Source organism: Hippopotamus amphibius, chromosome 3 (assembly GCF_030028045.1).
Source record: "Hippopotamus amphibius kiboko isolate mHipAmp2 chromosome 3, mHipAmp2.hap2, whole genome shotgun sequence".
Taxonomy (NCBI): domain Eukaryota; kingdom Metazoa; phylum Chordata; class Mammalia; order Artiodactyla; family Hippopotamidae; genus Hippopotamus; species Hippopotamus amphibius.
In genome coordinates, this window is record NC_080188.1 from 121,915,485 (window position 1) to 121,935,166 (window position 19,682).

Sequence of the window (19,682 nt, forward strand, 5' to 3'; positions counted from 1 at the left end):
ATGCTGGGGCTGCTTCAGGAAACAATCAGGCCCACTCCAAGCACACACTCACACACACATAGGGCACTCCCACCCAGGGATGGTGGTGGACTGTGTTAGGTGCTCTGCAAAGCCCTACTCTCAGTAAAGAATAAAGGATTCCACTCCCAATGGTGCCAATACAAATGGTTGCCTCTCTTTGGGTTCTGGAGGTGCTTCATAATCCGGCAAGATATAGAACCTCATCTGAACCACTAGTGAGAGGAGCCCAACTCCAACTGGCTTCAAGGAAAGGGGAGACTTACTGCAAGGGGATCTGGGACACAGAAACCAGAGTAGATCCAAACATCTCACTGGTTGGACCCAAAATCAGAAGCCATCAGCTCACTCTTTTTCTCCCTCCCTCTTTCCTTTCCCTCATCTTTGATTCACTTAGCTTGACAGCTTTCTTCCTTCAAGCTTCTATACGTATATCCCCAAGGGATCTCGCCCATAAGGAAAGAAGCTCAGAAGACATCAGGGTACCAGGGAGGGCTCTGATTGATCCACCACAGATCAGGTGTCCAACCCTGGACCAAACATCCTGGGTGGGTGCATGGAGCATTATGATTGGCTTTACTTAGTTACTTGTCCCTGTCCAATGTGATTGACACTTTCCTCCAGCATCACAGGGCTGGAGCTGGGGAGAGGCACTGGTAGGAGGATACGTTACACCATGAAAGACAAAATAGCATGATCCTAGGTTTGCTAAACACATGGAAGTCAGGGCAGCATACTCGCCAGGCATGCACATCCTGGAGGTTTTCTCCCTAGGTTCAAATCCCACCTCTGACATGTACCAGTCATATGACCTTCATAAATTCATTTCTCAACATCAGTTTCCTGCTCTGTAAATTTGAGATAAGGATAGTTCGTTCCTCACTAATCATCAGTAAAATGCAAATCAAATGACAATAAGGCACCATCTCATGTCCATGAGAATGGTCTTAAGGAGCTCCAGGCCAGGCATTCATTACCAGCCCCCTGCTCTCCTTTCCTGAGGCAAGACACGAATGGACTCCAGGACTACATATTGATGACTGGACTCTTGTCTATATTTAGATATCTGTACTTCAATAAAAGAAATAGCAACAAGAATATGGTAAATAACTGAACATTGGACAGTTTTATGGCAGGGACAGGGAGGGGCTAAACTCTGTTAAGAGATCAGGATGCCATATGCTCCCAATTCTTGAGACAAAGCAGACAGTACACATGCACAGAAAGACTCCTTGGAGGTCAAAAGGAGCCACCCCATAATATGTCATGCTAAGGCCTTCCCAGAGGCCTCTGGGCTGCAATGCATCTTGGAAGCAATTTGTACACGCATGATGGGGAGGGTCCCGGGACCGGTCAGGTGTGAAGAAAAAAACCACATAATTCGCCAAAGGTAAACAAAGACCCAGAAGACTGGCCCTATATAAATGACTTAACCAGCTCCTCATTAAGGAGGATACCCACACCCTTTCTCTCAGGGTGTGCATCTCTGCCTCGCTTCTGTTTTAAGTAAACAAATTGTTTCTCTGTGTGCTCTCCCACTTGTTGTTATGCTATGTCTCTAATAATAACCTTTGTATCTACTTTTACAGTTTTAGCCTCCATGAGAAATGCATTTTTCACTGGGAGCAAGAGCTGGGGTTTTCCCTTCTAGCCTCTAGCCCTTGCTGGTCTGGTGGCTAGGACTCCTAGTTTTCATGCAGGCTACCCAGGTTCAATTCCTGGGCAGGAAATTAAGATCTCGCTTCACCCACTGCTCACTGCTGCCTCTCTGGGATCAGATGGTGCAGAAACCCAGGATTTCAAGGTAAGTGGCAGGTCTCGCCCAAACTGCTGGCTGGAGACTCCTGACTTTCACTCTCTCTCCCATGAGAACACTCTTGCTCCCAGCTCTCTGCTTTGTTCTCTTTCCAAGACCCGCAGGACTTAATCTCAGCTCTCTCAGTTCAGGAGCCCAAGGGGTCTCTTTCTCACTCGCACTCACTCTCTCGTCCTTTTGCTCGAATGCTCTTCTCTGTCTCTCTGTCTATCTCTGTCTCTGTCTCTGTCTCTCTCTCTCTGTCTCTCTCTCGCTGTCTCTCTCTCGCTCTGCCTAAACTACAGCTCCCAGCATGCCCCACACCCAAGCAGTTCTTCTTCATCAAACTTGCAAGAAATGCACGGGAGAGCCCGAGCTCAGTGCCTGCCACTGTCTCTTGCCAATTGCACCCTGCTATGCACCACACTTTATTTCTCCGGAAGAAAAATTACTTCCCATGGGTGCCACTGCCTTCCAGTGTCTTTCTCCCCAAGCAGGCTGCCAGGTGCACACCCCACCCTTTGCTTTTTTTTCCTGCTATTTTCTAACCTACTCTGCTCAGGAAACAAGGTTTCTTTTTCACCTAAGCCTTCTGTCTCCTTCAATTGTACCTTACGCACCAAACAAACAGGGTGACAGACTTGGGGTTCCTCTGCTGATTACTCTCCCACCTGACTTTGTGTCCAAAGATCTTCTACGGGAATATTCCCATCTCTCAGCCCTCAGATCCTCACCCCTGTGGCACTTTCCATTGTGGCCAACTCCAGCTCCTCCAGGAGTTCCCCCTTCACTCCAGGCCTTAACAGCCCATAGTCTGTAACAGACTACCTATTGGGCTGGCCACTTCCATACAGCCTACATCCTAGGCTTTATAGATGTTCAGTCTCCAAGAACACACTCCAGCAGAGTAAGCCCTATAGACGAGGGATCCCTCCTAAGAAAAGTCCTGGCAACCAGTCTGCACTGGTTCAAAAGCCCTCCTCTGTCCCTGCTGGGTTGGGTGCCTTGCATGAGGCTTCAGTGGGGGCCAGAGATGTCTGGTCAGGATTCAGTGGGCAATTATGCTTAAAATCCCACCAGGTTTGAAGAAAATTAGGGGGACACTTCAAATGCCTTCAGGCACCAGCCACCTAGTGGCATTTCTGGGATGCTGGATTCCGTTCTAGGAACGCTGTCTTCTTTAGTTGCAGGTTACTTGATATGGGAGGATCCCTTTCTAAGCCAGATGGGCTGAGAAAAAGGAAAATCTGAGATTCTACTGTAGCAGTGCCTGGCCTTTATTTAAGTTGGGGGATGGAAAAATGGCCTGAAAATGGGTCTCTTACAATTAGACCTTTAGTGCCACAGGATGGGAAAATGGACTGAGGTTCTCTTTTGTTCAGGACTTTCTCCTATAATCAAAAGCCTGAGGAAGCAGAACACTCCTAACATTCTAAAGAATCCCCTTCTAACTTCTTCCAACTCTTGTTGGGGTGGGGGGGGCATGGCAGGGAGGACCAAGCTTCCCCCACTCCTGCATTTTCCCATACTCCGTCAGATTCTTCTGATCAAACAAAGACCACACCTCCCCAGAGGGACAATCCCTGCTGGGACAGCATTTTATCAGCCAGTCAATTGACAATTAGCACAGTCAATTTTAGTACTATCTTGTTTAAATTTGAGCTATGAAACCATGACTACAGAAAGAGAAAGATGACTTTTGATAGTGTGGCCACAATAGCCTTTAGATTCTGGAGAAAATTCGTTAAGATTAAATTTTTTAAAATCACAAAACCAGTTATTTTTGCATATGCAGTTAAGAACAGCTAGCTTGTTAAAATATCTTTTTCAGAATTCTGACCCAGAGAGAACAAAAATATGCCTAGGAGAAAGCTTGAAGTTAACTCTTATCAGGCCCTTGAGATACAATCACAGCCCACTTTGCCTGAGACTTCAGCCTGAGTTAATCAGGAGAACTTCAAGCCAAGGGAGAGAAAAGTGGGGAAGGGAAGGGGGCCAAGAGGCATTTTGAATCTCTAGTGGAAACTATGAGATCGCTGTCTGTCTGGATATACGTGTATGTCTCAGTATGAGTCTTTGTCTTTGGATACTCTTGCTGAGGTTAATTTGTAAATGAGTTCTATTTAATTGGCTTAAAGAAAATTAAGCACTTACAAATCAAACAATTGTAAAAATAAGAGAAATTAAGCTGAATAAATCTCAGGGTCACATCAACTGGGAAATATTCAATAATATTAATGTTTGTTGATCTAATTAACATAGACAAGTCTTTAAAGTCATCAACATTAAATATAACACTTTTATTGTGCCTAGGTTTAATATAACCTATCTGTAGCAAATTTGTCAGCAATGAAAATAATTCAGTGTAAAGAAACTTTCAGGGAAAAATATGCAGATGAGAAAAGAAATGTGTGTGAACATTTTAGGAATAAAACAATATACTAAAATGTTAATTACTGAACATTAGCTTCCTTTTAAAGATAAAAAATGTTTTAAGCTATTAATAAATGTATTTGGTGCCACACTGAGATGTTTTATCCCATCTGACTGAGTGTTCTAAACCCTTTTGATACTGCATGGTAATCCTTTGCTAATGTGAATATTCTAGAAATTATATAGAGTTCCTAACATTCTGAAATGTCCTGGTAAAACATTGTCAGTCACAGCTCTAGTTATTATCTACAAATATTCTACGTCACAACAGTAACCAACTTACTTTATCAATTGCATTGTAATCAGATTTCAAACATGACTTCTTAAGGTTTTTGTCACTATGGACAGTTATGGTTTCACTCTGATGCATTTGCAAAGATACTACCTCTTCAAGATTTATAAAAATAACTTTCTAAGATTAAATTGAAATTAGGTAAATAAGTATGTTATTAACTGTAAGCTGGTACCAGACTGGAATTTAGTTTTCTCTCCCTATTAGGAAAACAAAATTTTCTTGGAATGCTGCTTTTGATAACAGACTGTGTGAATTACCTAGCCTTTAAGTGATTTATATTTGCTTTTAAGATCTTTTGTTACTTGGGTTGAGTGAATAAGTAGTGTTTCACAATGATCTATGAAGACCATGGCACGTGTAGATAAAGTTCATTCTGCTTCTACAAAAATGAAACCCTCATTTTCAGGCTTTTGCCATCCTGATGTCCTTAAAGCATGACAATGATCTACTCCTAAATCAGGGAATTTAAAATGGGTCAACAAAGGCTGTAAAATAAACAGTCAGGGCTATGAGAAACCCAATACGGCCAATTGGCTTTTCCTGGCTCCCTGACACACTTCATTTTTTTAATTTTTATGGGTTAAAGCCTTTTCTGGCTGCAGGGCTGATGCCCTCCCAATGAAAAAAATGGTTAAAATTGTGTTTTCCACTTGGGGTATGCCTTTTACAATCTCCAGTGGTCAAGGTACCCACTTCACCTGACTCAAACAGAACAAAAGTTAATTACATGGGATTAAATGAACTGCTAAATATGAGATAATTTTTCCAAATTTTGTCTGACATATTGCTGGCTTTTCATGTTTGTTGTTTTCAGATATAGAAAAGCTCTCCTCCTCAAGCTACTTATGGTTTACAACAATTTGGTAATTTACACCTGTGGGTAAAATTAACACATTTATTTTTCTCTCTACCTTCTCCCTCCTGAGATTAAAAACTCTTAGATTCTCTGCAGCATCATCAGCTCTTCTCTACTGGGAACAATTAAATCATACTAAGGATCATCAGTCTAGTTACCCGAGAAAATTGAGATTAATGCCTTATGAACATTACCAATATACAATTTCCCTGAAAAACAAGCATTAGTATAGAACAGACTAAGTCAGATAACCTGGGGTTATACTAGGTGGCTGGAATGGGATGGAAGTTCTTGACTTAAATTCTTACTTATGACCTCACTCATACTGCTAGCTATATTATTTTCTATATCACCTGTTTCAAGAAGTTGATATTTCTTGCATTACCAAATGTGTGATTGAGCCTCTAATAAAATGATGGTATATAGTTCCATGTGAGATCAGTGATGGTAAGAGTGTAACTCTAGATATGGAAAGATGCAACAACAGGGAATATTTTCCTGGACCATAAAAGACTAGACAGATGGTCCAGAGGTTTTTGGCTACTGTTAGCAGGGCCTAGTTAAGGAACAGCACATTGAGTGGCCTTCAGTGAAATTTCACCAGACATAGGAATGAGGCTTCCTAGCACCACGGGATGAAATGGTCATGAAATGCCCCCCAAAACCATGGGTAAACTTGTGACCATGAAGGGGCCCTGCCAACTGGAAACTGACACATCATCCACCTCTACAAGGACTAAATCATGGCCACTGCAGCAGCTGACCTTCAACACCCCCTGAAAGGAGTTCAGGGTGGAAATCAAAAATAAATAGCTCTGTGATCTAGAAAAAACTGTCAGAACAGGCCTCCAGATAGATAGTTTCAGAAAAAGATTTTATGAGCTCAACTTCTTGCATCTTCTCATACCTAGAAACTGTTAACATCATTAACGGTAACGTCTGCTTTGTCTATTAATGAGATTTTTTTCAGACAAATAGCACCTATTATCTATGTGTTCATACCACATCAAAGGTTAAAACCTACTTAAATGAAATTAGACAACTGGCTACCTGGCTACAAGTCTCTGCAAAGTGCCAGATCCAGACTAGGTTTCAGGCTTATTGTCCTTAAAAAAAAAAAGAGAGAGAAAGAGAGAGAAATTTATTTTTTATTAATGTTCAGGTTCCTATTAATGTGTCTCCAACTACTTGTAACTGGGTCTGTTATACCTACATCAATTATACTGGGCTAATAGAAGAGGACATCAAAAATATATATGACCATGTCAAATGGCTCCATTCCTTTGGATAGGTTAACCCAATCTTTACTACTCCTGCTTGGACCCCTGGTTACAATATTTTTTTTTTACTGCACTTTGGCCCCTGCCATCTTAATCTATTTATCTAGTTTGTTCTTTCTAAGGACACAACAGGTTCCCAAACAAGGTGATGGTGATGCAGAGATTCCAGCCACTCCTTGGAACAGATCCTGCTGAAAAAACAACAGAAGTCACCCTGGGCCCCTCAATAAGGCAGGACAAGCACTCTGTAACTACAGCTGGGTAGTGTCTACAAGCCCCATGCCAGCATGAAGAAGCTGCAGAAGACAGACCTTCACCCTTCATTATCCCAATAATGTCTCAGGGGGGATTTGAGGTAGGAGATAGATGGGCTCCAGGCTAGGCATTTACAACTGGCCTCCCATTTACATCTCATGAGGCAGAGAAGAAGATGAGCTCCAGGCCAGACATTCATTACCAGCCCCTACTTTACATTTCCTGAGGCAAGAGACAAATGGGCTCCAGGACTACATATTTATGACCAGACTTCTGTCTATATTTTTGATATCTGCACTTCAATGTAAGAAACAGCAACAGAAATAAGGTAAATAACTTAACATTGGACAGTTTTCTGGCATTGGCAGAGAGGGGTAAACCCTGCTAAGAAATCAGGTGTTCATACACTCCCCATCCTTGGGACAAGGGAGACATTACACATGCAGAGAAAGGCTCCTTGGAGGTCAAAAAGGGGGGACACCACCCCATAATATGTCATGGTAAGGCTGTCCCATAGGCCTCTGGGCTGAAATCCATCTTGGAAAAAATTATGCACACGTGATGGGGAGGGTCCTGGGAGAATTCAGGTGTGAAAAAAAAAAAAAAAACAGCACATAATTGGCCAAAAGTAAACAAAGACCCAGAAGAACTGCCCTATATAAATGACTTAACCACCTCTTTACTGCGCTTCTCCTCATTAAGGAGGATGCCCACACCCTTTCTCTCTGGGTGTGCATCTCTGCCTTGCTTCTGTCTTAACAAATCGTTTCTCTGTGTGCTCTCCCACCTGTTGTTACGCTATGTCTCTAATAATAAACTTTGTACCTTCTTTTACAATTTTAGCCTCTGCAAGAAATACATTTTTCACTGGGTGGCCAGATCCAGGGAAAAATAGCTTCTAGGCTCTAGCCTGGCTGGTCTGGTGGCTAGGACTCCTGGTTTACACCCAGGCTACCCAGGTTCAATTCCTGGGGAGGGAATTAAGATCTCGCTTCACCCCACTGCTTACTGATGCCTCTCTGAGATCAGTACCACAGGTCTCTTTAAGACCAACACCTAACTCTCAACTATTTCTTACCTTATCACTGTCACTTTGTGCTTGACACTGAAACTGTGCACCTCACATTGGAACTTGAGCCCAATGATAGGACACAAGCCCAGCCAAAACCCTGATTGGGACTTGAATCCATGCAGCCAGGATTCAAACCAGACCAAAACCCAAAGTCTCCCAACTGAGATCACACACCTCATTTCAGGACTTAAGGAAGCTCAGGTTCTTGATGTCTCATCACAGAAAGAATTCAGTGAGAGACAAACTGATAGGTACAAAGTGGATGTATTCAGACAGAAACACACTACAGAGACAAACTGTGGGCCATCTCAGAAGGTGAGAAAGGCACCCGGGTATGGGGTTGTCAGTTTTTACAGGGGTGGGTACTTTCATAGGCTAATGAGTGGGAGGAGTATTCCAGCTATTTCAGGAAGGGATGGGAATTTACAGAAATTGGGCCACGGCCCAATATTTGATCCTTATGCTTCTATTACTGAGGCTCACATTCTAGTGGAAGTCAACTTGTCCGCCATCATGGACTCATTTGGTTCTACTCAGTTTATGTTATGTCCTCAGATTATGTCATTCTTTCTAAGGTTCTGCCCTGCCCCCTTCCCTCCTGTTTCAAAAGTGTCCCACTTTTGGCCTCTTCATATGGATTCCTAAACTTTTTGTCTGGCCCCCAGTCGTATTTGAAGGCCGTCAAATTTCTGGTTCTTCAAGATTCCCAGGCTTATCTGGTACATTGCTTGGCCCAGCCCTGAAATAAGCCATCTCATCAAGAATCTCTAGAACCTCTGGTGGGAAATGGTATTTAGAGGTCAGAAACTAGGGCTCAGGATAGTCACTGTTATCAAGTTGCCAGTTCTTCTAGGCTTTTCAGTGGCCAGAGCCAAGAAGTATACATTTTCTTTAAAAAAAAAAAAAAAAAAAAAGGAAAATAATTCATTGGTACAAACATATACCTCTAATTCAGATTTTAAGACCACAAGGTTTTACCATAGCTTTTTGGTTGTACACTTAAATCTCTTTTGTCTCTTCCACTGAAAGTCTTGTTTCATAACAACATGAGTGTCAATTACTTACTTGCTTTAAGTCCTATGCACCTGCATATGATACTTTCAAAAGAACAGTAGCAAAATCATCAACAATAAGTTGTTAGATATAGTTTCAGATTGCTTTGGCTTTTGGTTTTTGGTTTTGTTTTAGAGGAAGGGTGTTTTTGTTTGTTTGTCTTTGTTCTTAGAAGACATCCCACTCTGAAATTAGAGTCAAAATTGTGCATTTTAAAGCCACTTAAGTAATGTTTCATTCTGTGTGGCTATGTCACCAACTTGATAGAATTAGGTTCATTGCTCTTAGTTCTCAGTTTCGACAGATGTGTTTAATTATCTATTTTTTGATTCTGTAACACATTTACATGGTTGCAAAGTCAAACTATAAAACAAGAAAAATCTCACTTCTGTCCCTGCTCCTCCCCCATAAATTACAATTTTTATTAGCTTTTGGTTTATTCTTCCACTCTTTCTTATTGAAAATAGACAAATGTGTATATGGAAAAGCAACAAACTATAAGCACCTTTCTGGTCCCTCTTTTTTAAAAACTAAACAGGACAGCCTGAAGATCTCACCCATTCCATGTCTCCCTCCATCCCAATTGTGCCCAATTGTTCAGATGCCCTAAGCCTTATTCAACACTCCCCTGTGCATGGTCACTTCAGGTATGTTTCTAATCTTTTGCTTTTACAAACAATGTTGCAGTGACTAGCTTGTGCATATGTCTTTCTGTATTTTTGCCAGTGTATCTTTGGGATAGATCCCTAGAATTACAATGGCTGAGCCAAGTGGTATTTATGTGTGTCATTTGCTAGATGCTGTCAAATCCCCTCTGTAGGGACTCAACCACCAAAACCAAACTTTAACAACAGGCAAAAATGAGTAGGAAGACACAGCACCCCATCTATCACCCACCTGGTGACTGCGCCAGCCTCCCAGTGTTCTACCCACGGGACAGGCCTGGATAGATCTCACACAGGAACACCTGGGCCCTAGGTATCTAGAAAAGAGCCATAAAACTCCATCATCTTTACTTTGCCTAGAATAACACTTTAACAGGTAGCCTGTTTATCTCAGGCTGAGCATGAGCTCTGAGTGGTCTTTTCTGTCTTCTTTGATAGATAAGACTGAAAAACTATTTCTCTCTATGTTTGGTTTGGTAGATAAAATGTTTCAAGCCATGGATCCTATTAGGGAATTGTATCAGAAGCTCAGCAAGTGGACATTATTAAATGTGTTGGTTTATGTGACCCTGGTGATCTTTCTTTACAAGTAGAAGGGAAATTAACATGGTTAAGATGCATTCAGTCTCTTATTCATCCAACCAACATGAATTGAACTCCCTCTTTCGGTCCCCTCTCTTCTCCCACCTCTAGGCCGGAGATAAAAACCTGCACAGCCTGCAGGCGGAATCCACCACACAGGTGTTTCAGGTTTGGCTCACACAATGTTTTGTGAAGAAAAAAAAATACTTGCTCACATTTAAAACCAGAGAATTTTACATAAATATCCAGACTTCTGACTTCTCTTGAAAACTTGGCCATCCAGGCTGCGTTCCAACATGGTAGTCCCTGGTGGGTGCTGAGGAGAGGCTGCTCCCACTGGTAGGGCATGTGCTGCCTGCCCCGTGTCCTCGAGGCCCACTCAGCCCTTCTATTCGCTTCTCTTGCCTCCTGGGCCATCAGTGTGTGAGACCTGCCCTAGACTGCTAGCTCCTGAAGATAAGGACCCCCTGTGACTTACTCGACTTTAACTCTCCAGCACCTAACCCAGACCTCAGCACACAGAGTGCTCCGTATATGTGTGTTGGATGCTATGAAGTATCTTATGGATGCATGCATCGCATGTCTTCCCATAGTGGGACTCTGCAATGGTAATACTAACCCAGCCTAGATTTTTGATGCAGAGTGGCATCTTATGAGCCCCTGATCTGTTCCACCTGTCGCACTATTTAAGCCCCTCATGCGTATGTCACTGGGCTGCCCCTCAAGTCTTCACTTTGCCATTTGACCTCTTTTCCTCCTAGCAATCTCCTCTCTGACTGAGGACAGCAAGGCACATCTCATGACGTTGCTGGGAAGACCACATGAGATCACAGATGTCAAGCATGGCCCCTAGCACTTACTGTCATCACGTTAGTATCAGTGTTTTATCTCCAGGTTGACGAGAGTCTCCCCACTCTTAGTTAATCTGTGCAATTCAATTTCATTTTACAGCCAAGTCCCAAGGAAGAGATTACAGTAGAAATCTCTGTATTCTGAGAATTTTCTAAGTCCACTCCCCACAGACACTGATGGAGGTAAAGATTTTATCAAGAGGTTTGTGTTTCTTATCAGATCCATTAGTGGCCTAAAGGGGACCATTAGGGCAGGTCAGAGCATATATAACTAGGAGCTCTTGGCCACCACTGCACACTCTTTCCTGAGTAATTGCAACTGGGAAAGAAACATGAAGTGGCTTGGGATCCTCGGGCTGGTGGCCCTCTCAGAGTGCCTAGTCATGTAAGTACGGAGACTGTCAGTGGCATCATCTGTCTTTCTGGGGTTTTTCTTGTCCTTTTATTCTTCCACCCATCAGGATTAGAAGGGAATGTTATCATTCCTTGCCAGTTTTAAAGGTCAACTTGCCTTGAGCCATGGTCCTCAAGGGTCTAGGGGTGGGTCTGCAGGGTTGCACAACTCTGGGGGTGACAGTCACATCATGACCTATGTGAAAATGGCATTCTTTTAAATTGTTCAGTGCCCTTCTCTGTTTCCCTTTCTCAATGCTCGGTGAAAGAATCCCTCTAACGAAGATCAAGAACATGCAAGAAAGCCTCAGTGTTAAAGACCTGCTGACGAGGTTCCTGAAGAAGAGCACTGATGAAAGGTCCAACTATTACTATTATTTCCCGAGTATTTCTCGCCGACCCCTGAGGAACCACCTGGATGTGAGTGTGTTGGGAGGATGCTGCTCCACAGCGCCCCCTGGTGCTCTGGCCTAGCACTGGGGTTCATCTGGAGCAGGCAGGCTGGATGTTGGGGCTGGGGCTCCGGCAGGAAGCAGAAACACAGGGGAACAGGGAGCCCTTTCCCAGAGGAGAAGTCAGTCTCATCCTCAGCTCTTGGTCTATGGTGACTGGGCCCAGCAATGACCAGGGGGCAGGTAAACATCCATTTCTGTGCCAAAGATATGTCATTACTGTGAGAGAGATTGTTCTTTCTGAAGTAAGTGAGCCACAGAATTACAGGCGAAAGGTGAGCCATGTCTGATCAAAAGATAAAGCCAACTGCACATCAAGTTTGAAACCCCAGGCAGAGGAAGGTCAGCCTCTGAAGACCCAAGAAGGACACCAGAAAAAAGTTACTGAGCCCTATGGCCTGTGATGCCATAAAAATCTAACACTCTGGTTATTGTTATTGATTTTAAAAAAGGTCTCATCTCTCCTCCAAGAATGCACAGGCCAACCTGAGAGATAGGCGAAGAGTAAACACATGTCCAATAAAAGGGCCAACTGCGTGGTGTTGATAGGACAAGTTCTGAGTGTAGAGGAATTGCCCTGGGTGACCTAAGAGGGCCACCTGTAGAAGGAAACACTCAGACTGGGCCTTGAAGGGGAGACTGGAGAGCTTCTCAAATGAAGGCACCTGGACCTCCCTGGATGTCTAATGGTTAAGACTCTGCGCTAATACTGCACTGACACAGGTTTGATTCCTGGTGAGGGAACTAAGATCGCACATGGAAAATAAAAGATCAAATGCAGGCACCAGTCTGAGCAGAAACTGTGAAGGAGGATGTTTGGAAAGTGATGTCAGGAGACATGGGACACCTGGAGGGAGGCAGCGCTCTGGAAATCGAGGGTGGCCAGAGCAGACAGGCCTGCCCTAACCACCCCTCCCTGGCCTCCTACCAGGCCTACGTTGGCGATATCACCATAGGAACACCCCCTCAGGAGTTCAGGGTCGTCTTTGACACCGGCTCATCTGACTTGTGGGTGCCCTCCATCCTGTGCTCCAGTCCTGCCTGCCGTGAGTACCCAGGCCCAGACCGGCCCCTCTTGTAGTCCCCTCCCACCCACTTCTCCATCTTTGGCACCAGATAGGCACTCATCTCTTGCGTCTGCAGGTACACGCAAGCTCTTCAACTTTCACTCATCCACCACCTTCCGGATCTCAGGCCGGCCCGTCGACCTCATCTATGGCTCTGGGAGAATGGTTGGATTTCTTGGCTATGACACCGTTCAGGTAACTGGAAAGCAGAAGCTGACTCAGGGCTGCCCCTGAGAGCAATGGCTGCTTACAAAACAGATGAAGGAGCAACTGAGAGGGCCCATCTTTCCCAACGTCCCCTAGTGGCAGGCCGCCCGCCCAGCACCAGGTGTCCCTGGGGAGACAGCGCCCCTGCTGACACACAAACTCCCAGAATAGCTAACCCGGAGAGTGGCTTGGGGTGCAGATTTGCAGCTCCTTTTTCCATCAGCAGCTCAAAGTTCATTTTGCTGGGAGCAGGGAGAGAGGGGGATAAAAGCACCCACTTTTCTATTCCCAGACTGTAACCAGGCACATTCATGGTAATCATGTGTTTAATCCTGCAACAACCCCACACAGCAAGACTATGATTAGCTCCATTATACAGAGGAGGGAACTGAGGTGCAGAGAGCCAGGGCCTTGCCATGGTCAGGCATCTGGTCAGCAGTGGAACTGGGCTGGCCAGTCAGGATTCATGCAGGTGTGGGGTATTTGGAGAGTGGATAAAACTGATCTTGGGCTCCTGGGGACAGCCAAGACTTCAGGCATGTAGGCAGGGAAAGCAGGGGGCCACAGATGTGGAAAGGGACTGACAAATGGGATGTCACTCTAGGGAGCCTTTGAGAGTCTAATAAAAACTATGGCCTGCCTCCCCCAAAGGGCCTGAGTACCCTCTCTCTCTGTCTCTCTGTCTCTCTCCCTTTCTCTGTCTCTCTCTCTTCTCTCTCTTTCATACAAATACACACACACACACACACACACACATCCCTAAAAACTTGTTTTCCCAGCAGAATACTCATAAGAACCCTGGCAGCGACATTGTATAATGGGCTTCTGTGTTCCTGGGCAGGTGCAGAATCCACAATGCATTGCAAAGAATTCAGTCCATTTCTGTCATCTGATCATAGTGATGCCAAGGACAAGGCTACCCTGCTCTCTATTCATTTTGTCCTCAAGTGGGAACCATTTGGTCCTGACCTGAGTCTCAGTTTCCCCATCTGTACAGAAGGCATGAGGCCAATTTGATTCCCTTCAGAAGGTGTGTGCAGGAGGATCAGGTGTTGGTTAAAATCCACAGTCCTGCAAAAATAGAACCCAAATTCCTGTCCCAGCTTGGTCTAACCATCTGAGGTCAACCCAGGGCACAGCCAGGCCTCAGGTCTTCTATGAGATGCTAATGACATCTCCAGCCCAGCCCAGTCCCAGCCCCACTTCCCAAACCTTTATGTGGGGACACTCTCCTCTCCCACAGATCGGGGACCTTGTGGACATTTTCCAGCCATTTGGCCTGAGCCAGTATCAGTTTGGGATGGAGCATTCATTCTTTGATGGCATCCTGGGCCTGGGCTACCCGAGCCTTGCCCTCCGAGGGACCACCCCCGTCTTCGACAACCTGCTAAAAAGAAGGGTCATTACGGAGCCTGTCTTTGCCTTCTACTTGAGCAAGTAAGTCTGAGCTGGACAAGCACTCTCTCTAATTCAGCTTTCAGTAAGATGAAAACATTCAGTAAGATGCTTTCAGTTGCATGAAAAATTATAGACCACTTGATCCAGAAGTTTCCTGAGAGACAGTCTAGCCCAGCATAGCTGTGGCCCCAGGACCACATCTGGGCCCCCCACTGGTTTTTGTAAATGAAGTTTTATTGGAACACAACCCTGCTCATGGGCTCAAGGGCAGCAGCTTGGTCCAGGGGGGAGGAGGGAAGAGGGAGAGCAATGGAAGTTGTCAGGATGCAGGCTGGAGGAAAAGGCAACAGAATTTGGTCATGGATTTGATACGGAAGGAAGGAGAGGGATGGTGGGAATGTTTACTTCCTCACTAACATTTAACCGGGAGCCCAGAATCAGCTCTACACAATTGACAGGAGCCAGTGTAAAATGGAAATGTGGGACCTCTTGTTCAAAAAGTATTAGGAATTTCATGACAGGGATAGCAGAGGCGCAGAGCCCTGCTGAGCGTGGTGCCCCTTGGATGGCACAGGTCAGAGGCTGGTGAAGCCAACCCTAAGTGAGCCTGAACCCACGCCCTTAGCATCCTCGGGCCTCGACTTTTGTGAGAAATGACAGGTTACCCAAAGGGGAGGCCAGACTCCTCCAGCACAGTGTCCTCTGAGGGTATCTCTGAGCATTTTGGTCACTGGAGAGGACCAGGCCCTCTTCAGAAAGGTGGGTGGTCAGAGCCCAGCCAGGATGCCCAGCTTCAAACCTCTTCTGTGCCATTCATTAGTCGGTGACTGACCTTGGTCGGGTACTCCACCCATCCATGCCTCAATTTCCACATCTGTAAAATGGGAACCGTACTAGTGCCTCTGATGGGTGGATAAGCATGGCCCTCAAACATTGAGTGGCATTATTCTCCCACAAGGAGCCTCCCTCTTCCTTCTCTCCTCAGCCAGGACAATGGCAGCATGGTGATGTTCGGTGGGGTGGACCACAGCTACCACAAAGGACAGCTCCAGTGGATACCAGTGTCCCAAACACGCTACTGGCAGATAACCATGAACCGGTAAGCTTCTCCCTCTAAGGGTCACCCCAAGTGATGGTCCCACACGTGCACACGGACACATGTAGACAGACACAAATGCACACACAGACACACAGTCACACACACAGACATAGCTCCACCCACAGAGAAACACATATAAATATACACATAGGCACACATATTAACATGCACACACACAGAGACACAGGCACGAGCACACACACAAACACACAGATACACACACCACCCATGGGCTCATAATCACCCCAGGCCTCCTACCCAGGGCCCTGACCAGGGTCTTGAGAGGTGTGTGCAGCCTGGAGATGGCTACACCCTCTGCACTGTGAGGCACATGGCATGGTTTGAGGACCCTAACATGTGGTAAAGAGAAGATCAGGGAGAATTTCACCAGCCTGAACAAGCTTGTGACGAGATGACCAGCTGTCCAGGGCTACCCAGGAATGAGGGAGTTTTCAGAACACAAAACTCCTAGTTTAAAACCAGGGAAAGTCCTGGACAAACTGGGAAAACTGGTCTCTTTAGGGAGAAGCTAAGCAGCGGAGAGAGGTTGGCTGCACTCTTGAGACCTGAAAGCAACTCATACAAAGAGACACTCCCCCTACACATTGACACCCACATCCATATCCCGGAAACACAGTGGGGCAGGGGATGTGACAGACAGAATTAGGAAGCTGGTATCCAGGAGGGGCCTGAGAACACGGGGCAATAATTGATGGGATTCTGTGCGATACCCTCAGACAGAAGCTTACGTGGCCTTTGGAGGCACCCTGGGCTGGCTCAGGCATTGCCTGGCCGGGGGCTTCAGGGTCTGAGCCAGGTGAGGGGGCCCTGCTGGGAAACAACCCCTCACAGGGCAGCCTGTTTTTCCCACCTCAACACTCTGAGTATCTGCTGCCCTGGAGAACGTCCATCTTCACTGTGTCACTTGACCCATTATTGGTCAGACACCAGACACAGGTCCCTGGTTACTCCTCATTCATTTTTTCACTCACTCATTCATTCTCTCATTCACTCCACAAACATATATTGTGCATCCACTGTGTGCTGGGCACTTGAGGGAGGCACTGCGGATACAACTTGCCCTCACATCAAGTGAGGCAGTCGTACATGAAACGAGTCACACACATAATGAATTACCACTTCAGTGCTTGCTACAAATGAGGAAGAGTCTACAGAGAGTGATCAAGACAGCAGCCTGAACTAGCCTAGGGGGAAGACTTTCCTGGAAAAGTGACATTTAAGCTGGAATGTGGAAGATGAGGAGAAATTAGCTAGACAAAGGGGGTGGGGGTCTTCTAGCAAGGGGGACCAGCACATGCCAAGGCCCTGAGGCACAAGAGAGCCTGAAAGGAAATCAAAGAAGGTTACATGAGCAGAGCAAAGGAAAACAGAGTCTGGGCATGAGCTGAATGGCTGTTCTGGAGACAGGCAGGGAGGGGGACAGTTGCAGATGGAGACTTCAGAGTGATCCTGGTGCCCACTTCATCCCACTGTCTCTCAGCATCACCATAGACGGGCTAGATGTTGGTTGTTTGCACAACTGCCAGGCCATTGTGGATACCGGGACGGCAATGCTGCTTGGCCCAACTAGACTGGTCACCACCATCCAGATACTCATCGGCGCCTGGCCTATAGGCGATGAGGTGAATGGACATGCCACAGGGTCACTCAGGGCTCTCCACTCACCAGGGATGAGCCGGGTCAACCTCTCTCCCTCTTTCTCTAACAGTACGTGGTTGTATGTAGCTCCGTCACACAATTGCCTAATATCACCTTCACCATCGACGGTAAAGACTACCCAGTGCCCCCTCAAGCCTACATCGGAGAGGTAAGGTGTCAACCTTGGAGGCTGGTTCTCAAATCTAGGACTTGCAGGAACCCTTGGGCTATGCCTGGGAGGAGGGAACCCTCTACAGGCTATGCCACACCACTGCAGATGCTGCTGAGCCCCTGTATGGGACCAGAGCCTCCCACAAAACCAACCACTTGTTAGTAAAGGGCAGTCTGGGACATCCATCATCCTGGAATAAATGGAGACAACCACCCTGTGCCAGCATGGTGCGAGGCAAGGGGAGAAGGGAACTCTAAGCACCTCTGCCCTCAAAGAGCCTCATTTCCACCAGAGCCCTCACAGGGATGAACATGGAAAGTCGGCTCTAGCAATCCCTGAAATAGGCCAAGTGACCAGTGAGTTTGGCTGGGGTCAGTCTCAGTGCGTTGTCCCACCATCATGATTAACAGTCTCCCGTCCCATCTTGAAAGTGTCCTGGTTGGGTGATCAATTACATGTTCCCCTAGTCCTTAGCTGCAACTTCCCCTGGCTAAGCCCCCAGGTCCCCTTTTGTGAGTTGGGCTACCAGACCCCTCCGTGGGGAGGTTAGATGCTCATGTGAGTAAAGGGTGAACAGGGACTGCACAGCCCCGGCACAGGGTTGAGGCTTCATGTCAGCTCCCTGTGGGACTTCAAAGGAGGCTGATGGGCTCAAAGAAGGCTTTGAGAAAGACAGGGAATTTCAGTTATTCAAAATCCCCAGCCTCTTGGAGGCATGAGGAGGCCTGCTTGGGGTGAGGCAAATCTACACTGAACTCCATGCCACTGGCACCTCTGGGGCTGTGCCAAGTGTTGCCAGGTGCAGATTAGGGGTGATGAGGGCTACAGACAAGGGGAGCACCAGGATAAGTCACCCAAACCAGCCTGGAGTGGCCACGGAGGGTGAGTGTGGATCCAGGAAGTCTTCCTAGAGGGGCTGAGCACAGTCTCAAAGAACAGGCTGTGGAGAAGAGGGAGAAGAAAAGGCATTCTTTGCAGAGGAAACAGCAAGCATGGGTCAGAAGGAAATAAATGGGAACTACAGGCCATTCTTGTTTTTTGTTTTTGTTTTTTTTTTATTGAAATATAGTTGACTTACAATGCTGTGTTCATTTCTGCTGTACAGCAAAGTGACTCAGTTATGCATGTATATATATATGTATTTCTTTTCCTGTTCTTTTCCATTATGGTTTGTCATGGGATATTGAATATAGTTCCCTGTGCTATACAGGAGGACCTTGCTGTTTATCCATCCTCTATATAGCAGTTTGCATCTGCTAATCCTAAACTCACAATCCTTCCTTCCCCCACTCCTGTCCCTCAGGGCAACCACATGTCTTGGCCCTTCTTGTTCTTGGAAGGGTACCCCCCTTCCTCAGCTGCTGAGAGGCGTTTGGTTCTTACTAAAGAAGGGACATGAAACCGAGAAGCTGCCTACTCTGGATAATGATGGGGGTGGCAGGTAAGGGTTCAGGCTGACTGGGCTGTACTTCCATCTCCCCCAGGATCATCAGGGGCTCTGCCTCAGCAACTTTGGAGGGGGCACAGAGAACTTGAAACAGTCAGAGACCTGGATCCTGGGTGACGCCTTCCTGAGACTGTATTACTCAGTTTACGATCGGGGAAACAACAGGATTGGCCTGGCTCCCGCAGTGTAAATGCTGGGACTGCTTCAGGAAACAATCAGGCCCACTCCAAGCACACACTCACTCACACATAGGGCACTCCCAGCCAGGGATGGTGGTGCACTGTGTTAGGTGCTCTGCAAAGTCCTATTCTCGGTAAAAAATAAATAAATAAATAAATAAATAAATAAATAAAGGATTCCATTCCCAATGGTGCTAATAAGAATGGTTGCTTCTCTTTGGGTTCCGGAGGTGCATCATAATCCGGCAGGATCTCGAACCTCATCTAAACCACAACTGAGAGGAGCCCAACTCCATCTGGCTTCAAGGAAAGGGGAGACTTACTGGAAGGATACTGGAGATCCATGACACAGAAACCAGGGCAGATCCACACATCTCAGTGACGAGACCCAAGAAATCAGAAGCCATCAGTTCATTCTTTCTCTCCCTCGCTCTTTCCCTTCTCTCATCTTTGA

General features: G+C 46.1%; 1 protein-coding gene across 1 annotated transcript; it reads left to right on the top strand.

Annotated features, from left to right (window-relative positions):
• The first annotated feature begins 11,487 nt into the window (after positions 1–11,487).
• Positions 11,488–19,239, top strand: LOC130849046 (pregnancy-associated glycoprotein 2-like). Its single transcript, XM_057727609.1, has 9 exons — positions 11,488–11,540; positions 11,818–11,968; positions 12,932–13,046; positions 13,144–13,262; positions 14,518–14,711; positions 15,631–15,771; positions 17,273–17,414; positions 17,501–17,599; positions 19,087–19,239. The coding sequence occupies exons 1-9, from the start codon at positions 11,488–11,490 to the stop codon at positions 19,237–19,239; spliced, it is 1,167 nt and encodes a 388-aa protein (XP_057583592.1).
• The last annotated feature ends 443 nt before the right edge of the window (positions 19,240–19,682 follow it).